General features: G+C 42.5%; 1 protein-coding gene across 2 annotated transcripts; it reads left to right on the forward strand.

Annotated features, from left to right (window-relative positions):
- Nucleotides 1-684: 684 nt before the first annotated feature.
- Nucleotides 685-19,362, forward strand: VXN (vexin). Of its 2 annotated transcripts, none has more exons than XM_027638630.1 (7): nt 685-786; nt 2,189-2,361; nt 5,247-5,302; nt 11,027-11,153; nt 13,665-13,726; nt 15,409-15,494; nt 16,373-19,362. In XM_027638630.1, the coding sequence occupies exons 2-7, from the start codon at nt 2,295-2,297 to the stop codon at nt 16,557-16,559; spliced, it is 585 nt and encodes a 194-aa protein (XP_027494431.1). In that variant the 5' UTR covers nt 685-786; nt 2,189-2,294; the 3' UTR covers nt 16,560-19,362. The 2 variants fall into 2 exon arrangements, with proteins under 2 accessions (XP_027494431.1, XP_027494432.1); XM_027638631.1 differs by having other exon boundaries at nt 719-786; nt 2,109-2,361.
- The last annotated feature ends 1,441 nt before the right edge of the window (nt 19,363-20,803 follow it).

A 20,803-nucleotide genomic window follows, 5' to 3' on the forward strand; every position in this document is an offset into this window, starting at 1 on the left:
TGTAGTACGCTTCCTTGTCAGGTGTTATTACACCCATTTTATAGCTAAACCAGGACATTTGCCCGAAATATTTCACAGACAGGTGGAAAAAACATAGCCCAATATGTGCATTCGGTTTCTTGAAGCCACATTAAGATTTCCTGCAAAACTCTGGGCATTCATAGTGCTCGACTATGCTGTAAGATCTGGACAAAATAAGGCAGCAAACTCCCTTTCATGACCAGAGGAAAATTCATTCCCAAATGAGGATCCCTGATGAGAGATGCTATATTTGCCCTCCTAAAGCCTATTTTTCAGCTTGGAAGTGAGGTGAGAGCCTTTTTATCAGCTCCTTGTACAGAGTGACTCATCCCCAGAGCATCCTGTGCCTGTAAAGATGTGTTCAAAGCCTACTTGCCCTGTAACACAGTGAATGCCAACTAGTAACAACCTCTTGAGTCTCACTTCAGTGTCCACATTCCCACCACCCCTTGACAGCATGAAGCACCCAATACTTGTTCTAAAGTTAAACCTCATCTACTATTTGAAAATATCTCTAGGTCATTCCTAGAACTAGGAGACCAATGACTTGGATCCAAAAGTACCCCTCTTCTCATAAGACTATGAATATCTTGAAGGTGAAATAAAGGGTGGGTTAGATTTGTTATAGCCTTTTTTTTTTTTAATCGACTATTCAGTGTTGGTCTTCATTATTTTTTTTTATTCTTTTGAAAGCTTTAAAGCCTCCTGCATAACCGCGTCTGCCCCATTCACTGCTGAATGGACGGTGCGCTGATCTTTTTCTCGGTGGGTAATGGATTTGGTTTGATTGCTTGACACAGGAACAATAGGGGGGTAAACAATTGCCTTCGCACCCGTGCAGCTCCCCATCTGTTGAGTGTGTGTGCCTTCAGAGGCAGCCGGGCAGGGACGGATGAACGTGCCAGCCGAGCCTGATGTTAATGACATCAGTCATACAAGCAGAACATGTGGCGCAATAAATCAAAAACTAATTGAACTTTTGGTTGATTATATTGCCGTCCCACCGCCCACTTCAAGCACGGCACGGTTTCCTGAGACAATGCCCCCAGCACCACAATGGCTTTGCTACCGCTGGACAGCAGGAGCCTGCCCTGGGAGGTGACAAGAGATAGCAGCTTCTCTTCACTCACTGCTTTCCTGAAACAGCGACACCTTCCACTCAACCAAAATGCTTCCAAGCTCAGGATGTGTATTTGACCAGTGTTTATTATTTCGAATAAGAAATGTTCATCAATATGGCAATGACAGCCCATGTTCACTGGCACTTTCCGTCTGGGACTGTTGGTGGCAGACCTCTATTACAGGAGAAGACAGCTCTTGTTTTTGTGTTAATTAGACACACACGTGGTAGTAATGGAGGCTATTCATTAGACTGATATAATTTAATATCATTATTCACACTTGAAAGTGTTCCTACTACATCAGTTGCTAGAGCCTGCAAGCCAAAATTTTCTGTCTTAGGTGTCCGTGGCAGCAGTAAGTCACCAGAAGTTGAGGGGGCTGATATTCAGAGGTGGAAAAGAACAGTTTCTGATAGGAGCATTAAGGAATGAAAAGCTTTGGCAAGAAGACCCTTTATTGAAGTGCATAAATATGGGATTAGGCCCCAGAACTATCAAGTCATGTAGGAACCCATCTATGACTGAGCCATCTGCCCTCCCTCTGCAACCACGGAAGTGTAGGGGGCATAGAGACCTATGCACATCTGCCTGATGTGCCCTTTCTTAGTCATCTGCATTTGAAATTTTCCTTTGAAATGCCCAGGATTCTGGTACTTTTTCATGAAATTAAAAGGTAAAGCACAAAACACTTTTCTTAATGCCCCTAGAATCAACTCCTCATTATATGGAAGAAACAAATTTTTATGATAAATGTGTTAAAGTACACAATTAACCCAATTTTTTTTAAGAAGTCCTTGTAGTACTTCTGTAAACATTTGTTTGCCTATAGATTAGACTTTAATTATTAGCTATTTATTGCAGAGAATTCTCCACGCTGGTAAAAGGAGACATTAAATAAAATGCTCCTATCTGAGTAGAGGCTTAAGTAACAGCTAAATTAAATCTTTGTGTTAATATTATTCATAGAAAGCCAGATGGGAGCAGAAAATGTTGCAATGAAGAATATGGAATGAGATGAGATCACAGCATCAGTCTGTCCTTTGTAGATCTGGACAATGATCACAGAGCCAGATTGGATTAGTGAAACCTATTTACCAGAAGTTCAGAGCGGTTGCATGAAGCTGAAAGGCAGTCAGTAGGGAGACGTGGAAAATGCACCAGATTTACAGCTGCAGCGACGAGAATTTAGAAGTTTTCACTACTGTGATTTCATCCAAATGTGAGTACATCAAAATGTAACAACCTCTACGGTGTTGTCTTTTGGAGGGATGGGATGTTTAGCGATGGGGAAATCTTTGGAATGAGCAGCTCCTCTGCTCTGCCGTGCCCTGCTCTCCCTGCAGCCCAGCACTCGCCGCCGCTTTCACGAGCTAATCCGTGCAGGTGCTTCGACATTGTGGCTGTGTAAAATCTTTGCACTGACAAAATTGGGAGATCTGAAATCGGTGTTGCTATACCTATGAGGTAACTGCTAAAGTGACAGCTTGCAACTGTGTGGCTATTCTGCGTAATAGAAAAGAGAATGAAGTTCTGTGAGCAGTTAGCAGCTCAGATGAAGTGGGTGAACTGCATGAATGTTGAATTTAAGTCTGCTGGCTCAATAAGTGGACCATTTCCAAAGCCATGCCCTGGAAATGAATGCATGATTAACATTAATTGCTTCTAATGAAGAGTAAGAACCGGACAAAGCCCAGCCTGCATTTGATTGAACAAATTAGTTTAAATTCAATGGCTGCATATTTCAGCAACAAGAAAGCAGGGAAAAGCAGGGAAAACAAATTCTGGGACCAGATCAGATCTTTACTTGCAAGCTGCGAGCATGAGTTCTCAGCTGCTTAATTTTGCAATATAAGTGGAAATGACAAAGTGAAACATCACTGTAATTGTATTTGTTGCCTGAAAGCTGGGCTGTACATACAAACATTCTTTTACAGGCAAATCCAGATACATCATCTGCAGGGATTAATTCTTCCCTTCCTTCTCTCCCACTCTCTGCATAGATTCGTGTTTGCAGGGACAGCCCCGCAGCCCCACTGTTTGCACTGCTGCCATTGTGTTCCCCCACAAGTGGGTCACTTCTGGCTACCTCTGTGATTCACTCTTCTTTCAATGGCTATTCAAGTAACTGCATGTTTGCTGGTGCTGTGACTTCCCTTTCATGCCTTGCCTTTCTTCAGCCCCTGTAAGCCTTTTGCCACTAGTTCTGGTGGACAACAGGCAGAAAGTTCGACTGTGGATCCTATGTACTCTGAAAATATGCAAATTTATTACTGTTAGGCACATTTATGTGTTCTTCCTTGTGCACCAGCCTGGGTAGCTATAACAGCACAAAAGCACTTGCTTCTGGTAGAAATCTCTGTGAATTTTGCTCCTCACACTGTCTGGTAAAATACATAAAATACCAGAGAGACAAGAAGATAATTAATTACTTGCATCACTAAACTTTTTTGCACTTGAGCGTTTCATTTGTGAGCAATTAGTTTAGTCCCCACACAATGAAATTCCAGAATTAGAGGTGATTGAAGCAGCTTCAATATTACCAGGGAAGAAAAAAAATCAAGCCATCTTTATTATGTTTGTCTAGCTTTCATGCCACACTCCTGTGGTTTAAAATATAAAATGTGTCCTGCAGGAGAAGACAGTAAGGATCCCTGAGAATATCATGCCATGCAAAACAGACTGTAATTGAACTGACAGCTTAGCACACTCTCAAGCTCTGAACAGGCAGATAACTTACTTGTGATGAGTTCAGTGTGGAAGTGCCCTGTGCTGCAGTGAAACACTCTCAGGGACCCTGGGCAAGACTGTTCACCTCCCATGTTCCTGTCATGTTTCACTATTGGCAGAGCACAGGCCAAAACTTTTTCTCCAGTGTGGTCCTAATGCTCAGTACTTATACCCTCACTGAGGTATGGAGGGGTGGCTGTTAGACATACTCAAACTGTCTAGGAGGAGTGACTTTGGTCTCACTGCCAGCTCTGCTTGTGCTGGAGCCCTGGAAAGCCCAGTTATTCCTGCCATCTGAGGAGAGCAGTTTGGCTGCAGTAACCAGCAGCCTTCAGTGACCTCCAGCTGCTTACACAGCTTCAAAACTTTGCAAACAGTAATACATAGCAGCGATAAGCATTGTAACTCCTGGAGTTAAATGTATGCCAGTGTAAAAGAAAGCTCACCTGGGGAGCAGGAGTCACCCATCATCTCATAACAAACCTTCCTGGCTCTTCAAAGCCTTTGGATTATACATGGAGCCTGAATAGGAAACCCCCATTCACATGCCTTGCCCCAAGGCTAAGCCTTTAGAACTGGAGTTAATTCTCCACATTTGGCAGGTTTTTGCAGGCCTGTTCCTGTCACTGGCTGCTAAATCCTGTAGCTCCTGTAGCCTGAAAACAGGGGAGGGTAATATATGATGAGAGGCAGAGCTGGAAGTATCACAGAGCCTTTCAGGCCAGTTTCAATTCTAACTCAAACAACGAGTGTTTAAATAATCTCCACTTTGTCCAATAAAACCCCCATCCAAACCCACTCACTTCAGCCAAAAACTTGGCTTATGGACGTGGCATTTTGTGTATCTATTGCCTAGTGGTTCTATGATTTTGGTGTTTTCATGGGCCTAAGAAATAAAAAAGAGAAACAGACTTTAAGCAAAATGCCCCAAGTTAGAGAACTGAATGGGTCATTTTGAGAATTGAAAAAGAAAATATAAGGCTTAGTGCAAATGTTATGCTTTGGACATCATGCAGTAAAAGTGAAATGGTGTCCTGAGGGAGTTTGAGCTTATTGATAAAATCCATAACTAGATAAAATTATAGAACTCTCCAAGATAATGTTTAGACTAGTCATTTCCTTCTGAAATATTGGCAGGTGGGAGATCAGATCAAAACTGAGGAAAGAGAAGGGTTCCTCCAGGAAGCCTATGGAAGAGTTGTAGAAACTTGGCTGTTGCCCTAAGCCCATGGATGTCTGTATTGTATAGCTAGAGCATGACCTCTCAGACAACATTAAAAAGGAGTTTTTTGGGAGTTATTTCAGCTGGAATCTTCCTTAAAGGCATGTGTCCACCTCTACTACAGGCTGACCATGTTCCTGTTCTTCTTTCTGCAGCATGTAGTCCTGCCCGAAGACGAGCCAAAACTACGCAGCACATCCTAACAAAGAACGTAAGAAAAGTTTCCTTTTCTAGTTGACTACATTTATCCTAAAACATGCTGTGGATAAATGGGAAGCAGATCTTTCAGGGTAAAGAAGTGCATCGGTGTCTGATGTAGGGAGTGGGGTGGGAAACAGAAATGAGAGTTTCTGTAAAGCTGCAGTTTATTTACAGAAGTATTTTGAAACAAACAATAAAATAAATGTGGTCTTGCTGTGCACAGTCAAAAGGAACATAGCAGCTTATCAACATGGACCATCTGAGGGAATCACAGACTTACTTCTTATCCATAAAGCCTTAATAGTAGTGCCAGGGGGACAGGCAAGAATCAAAAGTAAACAAATCATAGCAATACATATACATGTTAATCAAGGAGCCAGTATCCCAGGGAATTTGGGAGAAAAACACCAAGCAATGGACTGTAATCTCAAAGGGATGACTGATAGAGCTACTGGAGGATGCTTGTCCCTTGACCCCAGCAGTGTTTGCCTGCCCTTGACTCACCTGCAGTGCACCGGCCCAGAGGGCACACATGGAGCTTTACCCACTCCCTGTAGCTGAGGTACCCCCCAAATTAAAATAATTGAACATTTTTCATTCTCTGAGAAAATGTTTTCTAAGTTCCAGTGCTTTGGCACATGGTGTGAGGTTTCTTGCCTTCAGAGGCAGTTTTTCCTCCTTAAATCCACTTGACCCATTCACAATTCCTTTCACAATCCTTTTAACTGATTTGAAAGAATGACGATCTCTTTCTCTTCTGCATATCCAAGCACTTTTTACAGGGTTTGAGACTCTTCTGCCATAGCATTTCTTCTCACCACAGACCTGTCTCCTCTCTAGCACTTTGTTGAAATATTTTGCTCCTTGGCCTTTCTTTTTTCCATGCTCTATCCTACTACACAGCCCCATCGTCAATTGTAGAGAGCCTCTTCTTTGCATTCTTGATTCCCTGATCTCCCTACAGAACTGTGGGTCCTCCGGCTTACCACCCTCACTCCCGTTCCATCTTTTGGTTATTAAAGCACATCACAGGATCCCAGAATGTCACAGGAGGCCTGAAGTGGTTCCCAGGCTGAGTCAATAACATGCCTGTCAATTTTGGGTAGACACTATATATATGTGTATTTTTACAAATGGTTAGAAGTCTTATTTTTGTCCTGTAACTCAGGCTCAGGTTTCGAAATGACTCTTCAAATGTGGATGAAAGTCAGAGTGCTGGAGTGTTACTCAAACTAAGCCATTTTGAGATACCCGATTTTTATTTCCTTATGCCTTTTATTTCCATTATGCCTTTGATATCTTTTGTTTTCCATGCAATATAAAAACAGAAGAAAAGTTCAAACTAAAAGTAAACTATTCTCACTTGATGAAACAGTATGCTCAGATAACTTATCACTTTTTTTTTTTTGACAAATTTTTTCATAAAACTATTTAGCTGAAAACTTTCAGCTAAGCTTTCATTGAAATCAAGGGCAACTCTATGTCTGCTATGGTGTTCCAAATCCCAGCAGATAGTTGCTGTTGTTTCTACTAAATGGAAGCATCTAATTTTTAATTTGGATTGAATCAGCTACTGTGGCAGCACTATACTCATAAAGGCCCAAGAAAAGAAGATAAGAAAGTCCCTGTTTTGTTGCTGTATTTTAAGAGGATTGGTTTTCTCCTTTGGGGCTTTCCTGACCCCAATTAAGGATGTCCTTTGATTGGCTCTTAGTCATGATGCAGGCAGCATCATGTTAGCAGTGGAGCTTTAAGCCCGAGGAATGGTCTGCAGCTCCAGCAAAGAAAACAAGGATGGCTCTCAAACCAAAGGAATTGGCGCGGTCAATTCTTAGGCTTGTGCATTCCCCTTCATCGGTGGGATGCAGCTGCTTACAGCTCACACACAAGCATTCAAATAAATTGCATGTACTGGAATAGACATGCCTGTGAGGAAGTTGTGATTGCCAATTTCTAGACCCACAGAAAAGTAGCAGAATGATTATTTATTTTTCACTTTTACATCTGCACCTGTAGTCAGTGCTGTAGAAATGCCTCAGCTAACATGAAATCTCCTGCTCTGGCGATTGCAGTGGATGCACAACTTTAATCCTCAGCAAGACAAAAATAGCAACCAATGTGGACATCTGCCAGACCTTTTTTTTTCACAGCAGAAATACTCAAGTAGTGTAACAGTAAGTGATTTAACATTCAAATGACTTTACTTTTGGGGGTGTAACTTCCATCGCATTCAAGAACCCATCCCAAATGCACAATCATGACTGTGGAAGGGTGAATGAAGGGGGGAAACCCCTTCTCTTTTTCAGCTGAGTGTTTAAAGAACATCTTTATTTCCAGTTCCTGTTGCCCTATTAAGAGGTATTTCCAATGATAGTAGATCCTTCACTTCTCTTCCCTTGCTCTTCTAGCCCCAAAATCCCTTGGGTAAAACTGTCTGGACAGTACCTGGCTACTTTGCATGAAAGTGGTAAATCCCTCTGTGGATGCTAGAGCTACCACATTAAAAATTAGCTTGATATTAGACCATCAAAAAGAGCTTAACTCTACAAATCCAGCATTTGCTTCACTAACAAGCACTTGGTTGTTCAGCCTCTAACCTTCAAAGTTTTATACAAAGCCATATATTTAATTGTCACCTTTTCTGGATGGTTGTTGGTTTGGTGGTAGGATTTTGGGTCCAGCATCAGGGTGGCTGGAACAGCATCTGTGCTGCTCTGCAACCCTCCTGTGTCTTTCGTGCCCCTTCCCCCTTAGCACAGCTAATTCCAACAGTGGGTATGCCAGGCCTCCATGCTGTCATGTGCACGGCAAAGTCCATTAAAACACACTTTGCTGAGCTCTGAATTCAGAGGCAATGTCCTGCAAACAGACTGAGCCGGTCAAGGGACTTACAGGTTCTAAAAAGAGTAGGTTTTTAGAGAGCAACTGGCTAGTTCTGCACAGTCTGACTGACTCTGCCATTCACACAGATTTAAATCTCCTGGTTTGTCTAGAAAAGAAAAGTGACTCCCAGCTGATCCTTCTGCCTTACCCTAGGTACCCTAGAGAAATGTCAGCTCCACTTTAGATCAAAACCGTGCTGCAGCAGGTTTAGTTTCCTGACCTAGATAAGTCTTAACATATTACAGCAATGAGTGAGGTAGCCAAAGTCACAGTGAAATCTTGAATTAAGAGATAAGGAACTTCCAAAGTGTGCTACAGCCAAACACTGCAAAGAGGTTCACTATAGACATTGAACTGTTGTCTCCAGCTGTAATGGAAAATGGTACTGTAACTTATTTATACAGATTCTGCTGCTTGGAGCCATTTTGGCATTACTGATATCACAGGTAACGAGGAATCTTGCAAACAATAACCGTGTGCCTAAATAATTCCTGCTATTAATCAAGTTAAAAATCCTGCTTCCTTTCCCCAAACATATTTCATTCTTTGCAACACGTAGGCAGAACGTTTCAAGTCCACGACGGTTTACACTGATCAAATAAGCCACTTTCAGGATTAGAATTAGCTGCAGCCAGCATCCTACTTACCAAAAATGCTCTTTCCATGACAATGCAAAATAAGTGACCTCAGGTGTCTCAGTAGCATAGAGTTGATGGTATTTTCTGTCACACACCAATAAAGTCAGAGTTTGACCAAGAGCACTGGGCATATTTCCAGAGATGGTGGGAAGAACTAAGCTTTGTGGAATTCCTTGAAAGCTTGATTCGTACGAGGCAGGTTCCAAGGGCTGTCATGAGAGACCCCTACCAGCCACAGTCTCATCATATTTGTACTGAAGACAGGTGTCTCCACTGATGTCACTGTGGTGAAGGGGATGATGCCTCTGATAAGCAGCTTGCAAGGTTCAGGTGGTCAGGGTATGTGTGGACGCAGGAGCCTGCAGCCTGTGAGGAGCTGCTGCAGAGGGATGGGGAGGTGCTGGAACTGGTCCAGGGGCAGCTGGGAGAAAGCCAATGCCAACAGCTTCAGCAGCAACAGGAGGCCTCTCACGACCAGTATCACTCTCATTTCTGAGTTATCGGAGTAATGCTGAGGCTCGACTCTGTTCAACAGCACCAGATTCACGGTCAGTAGAGCTGGGAACCAACTGCAGCTGCCCTTAGTGTGTGCTTATCTTCAGACACCAATAGTCTCTTTGACTTTAACTTACCGCTGGACATGTCCTTATGTAGCTTACAGTGGGGACTGTGTTTGGCTGTGTATCAAAGTCCACAGAATTAGGAGAAAACCCCTCTTAGACCTTAGATTAGGTTCTGGTTGCCTTATCAGCCTTTTCCAGCAGTATTTCTGCCTACTGTTGGGCAGTTTCTGCTCCTCTTCCTGCTGGTCAGTAAGATTTAGGCAATATAGCCTCCTCCAGACTCCTGAGGATACATGGAGACAAAAGAGTTAAAAGTGGTCGGGTTGGGGTTTTTCTTCTTTCCTGTTTTGCAAAGCATTGGTTTGTATACATTTTTATGTCTGTGTAAAAAATCACATGCTCAGAATATTGCAGATTAATGGCAAACTGAATTAAAACTTAATTAGAGGAAATGGACAATTTGGCATGAGGGGCCATGCTTAAATCCAGTCTTGCTTTTATCATGAGTGTATGTTAGAAGGCAATAGATAGAATTAAGGTTTTTTCTGTGCCAATAGTGGGCTGGTCAGTTGTTGGTCTCAGTCCTGAAACAAAATAACTGTATTTATATCTAAAACATGCAGATGGCAACTATCAGTCAGTCATCAGTTAGATGCAAGTAACTGCTTTACTCCTGGTCTTCCAATGTAAGATCAACATAAGTAAGTGTAATAGGAAACAATCTGAATAGTTGCCATGTGTCTTGCTTCCTTGAAGATTTGGATCATCACCCTGTTTAAGTGGTTCTCTGTATGACAGTAGTAAGTCTTCAAGGAAGAAGAAAAAAAAAAACTTAAAACCACAACAAAGTATGAAACACTCTTTTCGTGCTATTGGAACCTTAATCTTCTTGAGAAAACTGTTCCCAGACCATCCCAAATAACAGTCCTGATGGATCCACTTGTTTGGAGCATATCCCTGTTTTTTTAAACTGACATTAGCTTTGTCTCACCCAGTTGCCTGTGGCAGCACAGTGAGTGACATGGCTTAGTTGTGATTGATGTAGAACTTGATTTCGTTCACACTCATTTTCGAGATACAGGGGACCTCATCTTCAAAGATGCAGCTCTCAGTGAATTTTGTTTGTGGGAGCTAATGTTTATGAAAATTAATCTCTAGAAGCACAATTATTCACTGCCTCGTATCCTCATATAGGCATTTGCCAGGTACAAAATGTAAGTCCAAAAGACAGGGGAGACCATGAGGAAATAGCAGTTGTAATTCTCATTGTGTAAGTTTGATCAATTGCCCAAGATGTAACACAATAAAAAATTAAATTTGAGCTGTCTAATAGGCATATCCTACTCAGTGAAGCTTGAAAAAGACCATATTTCAACCTCCTGAGGAGAATACAGAAAGGTGTAAATAAGTAGCTGGGTCCCAGAGAGACTCCACAGGATTTTCCCATATTTTTATATGTCTCATGCACAGAGGCTAGAGCCAAACAAAACAAATCCCACAAATCCCAGAGCCCCCACCTGACAAAATGCACTTTGGATGACAGTAAAGCAGTGGGAAGAGCAAACTGCCTTTCGGCTCCCCCATGACCTCAACAGACCACCTAATGCCCAAAGCCAAGTGTAACAGGATGGTTTTGTCTCCTCCCTGCAGGTGGTGGCCATCTCCGACCGCCGGCCCCACCAGGGTGACCTGCTGCAGGTGCTGTACAGCGAGGACGAGGCGCGGGGCCTGGGCGGGCAGAGGGGGCCCCGCCCTGCCAAGGGCACGGCCCAGCACGGTAAGTCCACAGAAGGGCCTTTTTTCCTCCACAGCTTTAGGACATTTTTAGATATTGCAGCCTTCCAGTTTGCAGCGGAGCAGGCGCTTTATTATGTACCTGGAGGATAATTCCGTGCTTAAAATATCTAGTGGAATTAATGAGATAATGACTGTGGCATTGCTCAATTTATTTGGAGTCATAAACTCACTTTATTCAGTCATAAACACTCCTTGACAATATTTTAGAATGATAAATTGTGAATTACTGCATTTGCCTGAGTCATCTTATTATATAAGATCCCTGTTCAGTTGCTTAGAACTTGCCAGAACATAATAATTTGAGATGAAATTTCAGATTCTGGATGTCAGCCACAGACCTGAATTTTTTTCAACTAGAACTTCTTCAGCATATTTGTGAGAACTCGTGAAGGAAAAACAGAGCTTGCCAATACGAAACTAAGGAGATGAGTAAACATAAACAGAGTGGTCATTCAGCTCCTTCAACACTGGTGTGTTATGTTTGGAGGATCAAAGCTGGAGCAGGGCTGTGCAGTTTGGCAAGGGATGGCCTTTTAATCAAAACCATGTGTTTTGCTCTCCTTTGGAAAACCACCCAGTTGCAGTCAAGTCATAAGCCTTTAAAAAAATCCCATATGGCATGTATTTGGTAGACAAAATGGGCATTAAATTGGCTGTTAAAACATGCAAAATTAGTAAAGCAGGTGCATGAAGGTGTGTATTCCTCACATCACTGGTCTGCAACTGCATTGCACATAAGCCATCCCACCAGGAACATAGACCAGACAGGAGCGGGGCCTGGGAAACTGGGAAGGAAGAAACTGAGCTTGGGACCATAGGGAAAGATCTCAAACCAGGACCAGAGCCAAGATGTGTCTGAACAAAGAACTGGAGCCTCAGGGCTGGAGTGGGGAGAGGAGGAGGAGTGGCTGGGACTGGCTGCAGGGTAAAGGGTGGCAGAGAGCCAGAGAAGGAGAAAGGAGGGCCTTCTGGTCTCTGCTGTTAGAGGAGATGAGTAAAGGATGACAGAGAGGTGCAAAAAAGCGAAAAGCTGCAGGAATCCAAAAAGAAGAACAGAAAAGGGGGAAACAGGCCTCATAGGAGGAGAAAGGGAAGTGAGTGGGCAGAACTTAGAAACTAGGTTTAAATTAGAACAAAAAACATAAAAGAGCACTGATGAGGCCATCAGCATGTTTATTGCTAGCATCAGAAATCCCACACAAATAACAAAGCATAAGGACAGTCCATTTCAGTGTACGGGAAGGCACTTCTGGAACTGGAATTCACAATACACCCAGCCACTACTGTCCCGAGGGGAGCACCTACAAACCTGAAGCCATGAGGCCTTACTTTTGTTCAGATATTTTGCTAAAAGTTTACCAGAACATTTTCTGTATCTAGTAAGAAGAGGGACAGGCTGAAGGGAAGAATCAGACAATATAAGAGCAAATAAAACAAAATAAAAAGAAAAAATATGGACATTAGCTGAAGTACTGATGCCTGGAGCTACTTGCTGAATACTGTTAGTACCTAATATGCAAGATGAGAGGAGGTAATTTCATTAACTTTGACGTGAGGGATACAGTAAGGTACCTAATGGAATTACTAGAGGGGGGTGGAGCAGGAAGCAAGAGGCTGGTTAAGACATTTGTCATGCTCAAATATTGCACCCAGAAGGAAAAGACAGTTCTGATTGCTAAGTCATGCTGGAGACAGCACTATAAGAAGCACCTTGACTATTTCCAAATTTGCTTTCATTATTTGTATTCCATTGGTCACAGCAGTAGAAATGTCCACATTCCCCCAGCCAAGTGGGAGGATTTACCTCCATGAAAAAAATCTGGCATCCCTCACATTTATTTCCTTGACACAGCTAGCAGGAATGTCAGTGACCATTTATCCATGGATAAGTTACTGGCTCACTTGAAGCTGAAGCCAGAGTTGAAGACAGCAGAGAGGTGTCACTCAGCCACGAGCAGACAGAAATATTAAATCCCTCCCTGTGATGAGGTGGACATAACACACATCTCTGCCCAGGTTAAAATAACTCCCTAGAGCAATGCAGAAATGAGAGAATTATCTCCTAGGCAGGACAGACCTGCAGTGGAGGCTCCAGGATGCATAAAAACTGGGTTGCCCAACCTCTGCTGGGGAGCAGCAGATGGGACCACTCTTTGCATGTAGAGACATGTGAGTGTTCCTGGAGGGGAATGCCTCCCACTTAGCTTGGTCTGCTAAGGACAGTTCACCATCTCATTTGAAAAGTCTAGGAGCAAGCAGTTGAGAGACTTTCCAGAATGACTTAAGTAATTCCACAGTCACTTATTTTGACATCACAGATGGTCATAGTAAAGAAAACTCTGTGCTTTTGCTATAATCAAAGCTAGTGGAATTATAATCTGTATCTGGGCTCTGTCCATATCTGAGCTTATACTGCATGAAAAGAGGCTTTTCATACAAGATATGCCAAAAGGATAATTACAGATAATACCATGTCTCTTATGCTTTGCAGTGGGAATTAATGAACGAGAGTCATCCAAGTCCTATAGTCACCTGTTGGATGGAAAGTCTTTGGTAAGTAAATACAGCAAGACCAACTGACCAACTGCCATTGTCTGATGCATCTTAAACTGTTGTACCTTTTGGTTTGTCCCACAGTAACAGCATGACAGTCTGTCACAGTACATGTGGATTTCACAGTCTTTGTTAAAGCTTTGAGGTATAATCTTGCCATAGGATCCTTAGCTGGGAGCAGAGACTGGCTCAGGACAACTATCCCTCAGGGGACCAGGAAGGGTGTTGGGACAGAAGGAGACAGGCTCCTATTCTGAATGCTCAGCAACCTGCAAGAGCTGGGAGGAATTAGCCTCTTGTTTCTCAGGGAATTTCACAAATCCGGAAAAAACTAATTTTTAAAGTGCAACAGGCATCAAATAATTTGCATTCTCCAGAATTCCAACTTGACATGATTATCACGTGAGTCAGAAATGTCAAAAAAGATTTGATGAGAAAATCTTCATACTAAACCCTTAAATTTGTATTTCAATGAACAGAAAAAATGTTTTGGTTAAAAATGACTCATGTTTACTAAAACATTCTCTCTCCTTTCTTTGTCTTACAAAAAAACCCAATTTTCAAAATCCCGACATTTAAAAAATATAGGTTTTTCAAAGAGAAAAAAATCTTCTGAAAAGTTTCTGGCCAACACTGGACCATACTATCAAAACTTCAGGCTTCAAAGGCTCTTTTGGATGGCTGCAACATACTTGCTAGCTGAAAGCTGGGCTACACTTGGGAAAAACAACACTACAGTATTGAAGGATGGTCAAAATTAGTGGTATTCAGTGTAATGAAATTAATTGAACTTACTAATAATTACCATGGTTAAATTGCAAAAGATGCCTGCAAAAGTGATTTCAAAATCTCCAAGTCTTGGGATACTTGAAAAGCACACTTAAACGTATCCAGTCTCAGAATAATCCCAGGAGAAATAGCCCTAGACAGCTTAAAGGTCAGTTATGGTAGTGACAATAACATGAAGAAATTTTTCAGTGTTGCCAGTAAAATCAATATATGCTTATTGCCTGAAATTATGAGATCACAGCACAGTTTTTGACTTTTTTTTTTATTTCTGGGCAACTAACATTTTAACTTACTGTCTTGGAGGATATGCTAGTCTCACTGACCCGTTTATGGGATAAAGTGACTCAGTTCTGGCAGGCAATTTAGGTTCGAATAAGACCAGGAGGGAGTCGACAATTGGGCACTTGTAGGGCTGTGGCAGAACTGGAATATAACCAGGGCTCCCCATGCCACAGAGAAGCACCCAACAAAACAGGGAAACATTTCACAATGCTCAAGGGATGATGATGGCTGAGACATCTGCTTCCCAGGCAGCCACAGAGGTTGCCTGTGAGGAGCTGCAAGAGGCGGCTGCTCAGTCTGCACAAAGCCTCACTGCCTCAGGAAGCTAAATGTAACAACTGGGGACTAAAATGTTCTGCAAGCCTCCCTCTTTTGATGGGAGGTGTAACTCTTGCTCATACAAGTCATGTGCTGACCTCACTGAGAACATTCACGAGAGCAATTGGTATTTGTGTGGTTGCGAGTTGGGCAGTCAAATCCCTAACCTGCTTTCTCTTGCTGAGAGATTTACAGTATTTATTGATTTTGTTAAAACAGCCTCTTTCCTCAGATGAACCTGTGTCCCTATTCATCAGTGGCATTTCCTAACGATGTGCATTTTCCTCTCACAGATTCCTCCATCTCCAGTTGCCCATATCACAGTGAAAACTGTGACTGTCACAGGCTCTCCCACACGTGACTGCAGTTCTACAGAGGAGTAAGTTCCTTCCCATCCCTCCAGCCAAGCCACACCTCTTGCTCCCCAAAGGCAGGGAGAGATTGGGAAAGGATATGCTGACTACTCATTAGCCACAGCCGCTTATACAGCTGCCTCAGTACCCATTACAACTCTTTTATCACTGGAAAAAAAGTCATCTTAATTCAAAATATAAGTATTTTCAAGTATTTTCCCTCTAAGAAGTCTACCATATTTGCCCTGAGGTAGCTTAGAAAATATAATTAACTAAAAAAACCCACAAATTAACTAAAAAGTTAACTAAAAAAAAGCACAAACCTTTAATGTCTTTAAGCATAATTAAGGAACAGCTTGACCACAGTACAAATGCACTCATCAACAGGCAGTTAACTCAGACATGGATCTATGTGGTATTTGAGATGCTACCTGAGGGACAGTAAGAAGCTGATTGTCACAGTGCCATCACACTCTGTACAGAGACATGTAAATCAGCTAGTGGAGTTCATCCCTCCCGGGTGCTGCCACATGGTCCCCAGGACTTTGGTGGAAGGGCCCAGCTCTCTCCTTGGACAACCTACCAGCTTCTTGTTGGGTGACAAGTGCTAGAAAGAATGCACTAAGTAGTGGTCCCACTTGTACCCCATCCCCTTGTGTGAGTGTCTACTCTGATAGCAAGGGAACGGGGGCACCAAGTGGAAGGGTGTCAGCTGCAGCATCCAAGCCCACTGTCCTGCACAGCCCCTGCTCATTCCAGACTTGCCAGTCCCAGGGACAGGCCAGCATGGACATATCTGGTTGAAACAACGAGACAGCTTTTGGTTTTAAATGGCTGGTCTCTATAAGCAGGGAAGAAGGGCCATGGAGATGCACTCTGTACACATCTGTGCTTTATTTGCCAGCCACAGGCACCGCTGGAGAAAGACAACGGAGTATGACCTGGCCCTGCCACCAGGAGCAGAAGCTTCCCTGCCACTGACAGGAGGCAACCTGTGCGGGACACCCAGCCTCCTAAGGAAGATGTGGATGAAGCACAAGAAGAAGTCAGAGTACCTGGGGGCAACAAACAGTGCCTTTGAGGCGGACTGATGAGACTCAGCATCACTTGGAACGGCAAAAGGTCCTTTAGCCAAGGTGCTTTATGGAACAGACACAGCACAGCTCATCCAGGAAAACAATATCCTTTTTATTACTTCATGCCATTGCCTCAAAACAGTGGGAGAAAGGCTAACTAAGATAAAAGTGGTGAACATGATGCAACTCACTGGCCTTTCTTTGTTGCGTTATACTAAAATCCCAAGTATCCCACTAGATTTACATCTTGATTCAAAGATGCTGAAACTACTGCTGACCCATTCACCATTTTCTATGTCCTGTCTGAATCAGCTCAGACTTACAACAAGAAAAGCCTACCAAGAGGTTTGTGTATTCCTGCAAGGCAATAGATCAGTAACAGAGTGCCATTAAATCCCAGGAATCTACTTGTTGTGTACTGCTGCTTGCTGTCTTTCTCCTCTCATATCATGAGAAAAAAACCACATCTTACGATATGCTTGGTTGAATGACACATCCCAAACATTTTTTTTTACTTCAGTTTCAGTGTTTCAAGACTGGAGTAGAAGATGTAAAAAATTTAAAACAATGGGCCAGAACTAAGAAAATTTGCAAACATATGTACTAAATTTGTGATTGATGTTTCAAAGTGTTCTGCCAGATTAAGCTATGAGCAACTGAATAACCTCAAGGGATACTTTCTGCCACAGAACCTGCTTACATGTGAAGTAGTAGTCAGCAACTTAACCTCTACCTATGTGGTAGAGGATATTTCATTAAGTGCACAAAATACTAGGAGGAAAGAAAACATATAAATGGTGCAACTAGGTAACTAAACATGAGATATTTGCATGTAGGAGACCTGTGCTTATGAATAGATAGATTTGATGGAATTTGCTTAATTTTTTTTTTCTCAATTTAGAAATAGCTGGTCAGGGCCTCTTGGGTTTTTGTCTCAAAAAAAGAAACAAACGGCTTTACAAAAATCAGCACGGTTACAGATAATATTACACTAGTCATGAGCAGTACTTGCCTCCTATGAGTGCTCCCCTGGTTCTTATAAAAGACATTGGTTTCCCTGAATACAGAACTTTATTTTTCAAGCTGGTGGAAGAATATATCCTGTTGCTCATAATAATGATGATCTCTAGTCTAAAAGCCAGTGCACCAAAACATAAATTAAAAATACAAGTTTTACTCTGTGACAGAAGCAGAAGGAAGAAGCTCCCATCTGAAACTTGCTTACCAGCAGCCAGTGCAGTAAAATGCACTGAGATGCCACCAAAAGCAGTGCCATGGTACATACTGAGGTGAGGAGGCTCAGACAACTGTCCCTGGTCAGGGGCCACCAGCTCAGAAGTACCAGGGTACCACCTGGCCAGGAGAGAAAGGAGACAGGCCCTCTGGCTTTGGGTTGAGCAGGGTAGAGCAGCACACAGGAAAGGTTTGCAGCTTGACAGCCTGAGCGACTGAAGTCCTTGGAATGGGAAAGCAAATGGAACAGTAGCTTCACAGAGAAAATGTGCCCAGTGGCTCCAGGGAAGCCAGTAGGGGACACCTATGTGGGGCTAGACATGATGGAGGAGGCAGTAGAGTGGGGATGGAAGCATTATTTAAAAAGATAACTGTGGCTTTTCATACAGCCAGAGCCCACTCCAGAGTCTGCCAAAGAGAGAGAGAGGCACTAGACCTTCATGAAATACCTCTGTCAGCCCTCACATTCAGTTGTTTTTCACTGCTTCAGTCACAGGCACCTCTTTCAGAGGTGCTCAACTACTCAGGGTATAACCTTGCAATTAGAAATCACACAGACTTTCAGTCCTCCTTACCAAACGTAAAAGTCCTTTTCTGGCCCAGCAGCTTGACACAGGGATGATCTGCTCTCCTGCTTTTATTTCTTACTCCTGTGAGCAAGGAGAACACAGTTCCTTGTTAACCACATGCTGGATGTGGCAATGATGACCCAGCATTAACCATGTGCCACCTACCACAGCATGTGAGACCAATGCCAATGCCCACTGAAGGCTGCACACCTGAGCAGTTCCAGAGCAGTTTTCTCACAAGGGTCCATGCCACCTTTAAATTGGAGCCTGATACGTTGGCCCTGTGTAATAGTCTGGGCACCGTGACCCTGCCAGCAGCAGGTCCTCTGTGACTGAACCAAGCTGGAGCCATGGACAGGAGTTTCTTGAAAACACCTTTTACAGATATCACCAACCACACTACAGCCCTCTCCCTAGCCCATAGAAATCCTGCCAGAAACCTTGGCCTTGTAGGGACATGCTATTTTTACGCACATAGGTGAATTTAGTAAGTTCAGCAGGACTGCTCCCTTGCACAGAGATGCAGACTCAAGGAGTAAGGAGAACAGTAATCACTCATTCCCTTTCTTGGTCTCATTTCCTAAACAAAGTAAAAATAAGGATGGTGGAGAGATACTGGGAAAAGTCCATTTGCTGAAATTGGTAATTAGGAGAGTGAGCATTTGTGGTACCTGCCCTTGTAGCTAACATGACCCATAAAGCACCCAAACAAACTCCAGGGAAGCAAGAGTTTTGTCTGTTGAGAAAGTTGTATTGTAGTATTTAATTTGTTAATTAATAGCTTTAAGCAGTATGAGGATGGAGGCAGAGATTATTAATATTTCTTTTTAATAATTGCTGTATCTTGAAATGTGTATTTATGTTTTTCTTATTTATTTAATTTATAATTTGGATCTACAAGAGGAGGAGATATTTACAAGAAGCATGTTTAATTTCTTGTATTTCAGGTACTGCTGTGGAGATTTTTTTGTATTGCAGTAGATATTTATTTTATTGATTTAAAAATATGTTCTATTATGAAAAAAAAAGTAAATAAACAAGTAGCATGTGGTAACCTATGGGTCTCAGTGACTTAAGAAGTTTTGGGAAGCATTTAGCAGAAAACAAAGGCAGGGTGCATGGTACTTAAAAATACAAACACCTGATAACAAAGAACACGAACTTTGCTCCCCATGGGGAGAGCCTGAAAGTGTGTTTGTGAGCAACTCCAGTATTTTTACAGGTGGTAGAATCATTGTTTGTTATCAGATGCACAGACAAAAGCCCTGGCACTGCCAGGAGTCAGATGTTAGATACACCTTTACACACCTGACCTCAAATGCATTCCAGACACAACATTAAATATCACTGTGGCCCTGAGAGGAAAGCAGCATCACCTTCCTCCCATCAAATAAGAGCACGAAGACAGAGACTCCTCAAAGGTAGTTACAGCTCTGGTAGAGAATAAAACCAAGTTCTCCCTGTCTTCATCTTACCAGCTGACAAGAAAGTCACTGAACTTACCTCAAACACAACATTGTCTTTGGAGATCCCCTGCTAAACCACGGCACAACCCGAGAAGGGTGGCACAGGGACGCAGGAGCCCAGCCTAGGGAAAATGACTCAGGACTGCAAGTGGAAAGACTTTAAGATACAAGGAAAGAAAACATACGGTGTTGGCATTCTTTACCAAACCAGACTTCAAAGCTCATCTATTAGAGGGTGACTTGTCCCCCTGCCTGCTGCAGTGCTCGTACCTCATGCAGCTCTGGTGAAAAGTTGCCAAATTTCTGTTCCTTCCATTACAGACAGCATTATGTTTAAAATGAGCAAGCCAGGGAGTGTCCTCTTGGTGAGTCTCCACACCACAGGACTTGGCACGGATTTTTTCTAGGACCTGGCCTCTGCTAGAAACTCCTCTGCAAATACCTGACCTTTAGCCATGCATTAAAAATATCGGCATGAGTATGCAAGAGGATGTGGATATGCAATACATTTTCCAGATGAAACTGTACAGAAAGCAATGTTGGGTTGACTCCAGCACACTGTCAGAAAAATGTGGAATAGTGATAACTAGAATAAGTGAACTGTACTATTTTTCCACCAAAGATGCAGAGATTGTCAACTTTGCAGCTGAAAGCATTGCCTCTGGCACTACCAGGCACAAGCCTGTTGTTATAGTTTATAACATCTCTCAGAAGATGCATTTTTCAGACATGTTTCATGTCAATTTATAATTTGGCATTCCCTGGAACTACAGACTAACTGGGTCACTGACCTGACAGAAATAGACTGCATGATGACAATCCATTCCACTTATGGTAGTTCATAGTTCATTTCCAAAGAAAAGGTTTTCTAATTTCTTCTCATCATTTCAAAAACACTTTTGTAATAAAGCTAGTCACTAAAATATCCATCATTACTTTGCATACCACTTTATTTAAATAAACTGTAGTGAATTTAAGGCTATGGTACTAT

The sequence above is a fragment of the Corapipo altera genome, unplaced genomic scaffold (genome assembly GCF_003945725.1).
Source record: "Corapipo altera isolate COAL_440 unplaced genomic scaffold, ASM394572v1 49, whole genome shotgun sequence".
Taxonomy (NCBI): domain Eukaryota; kingdom Metazoa; phylum Chordata; class Aves; order Passeriformes; family Pipridae; genus Corapipo; species Corapipo altera.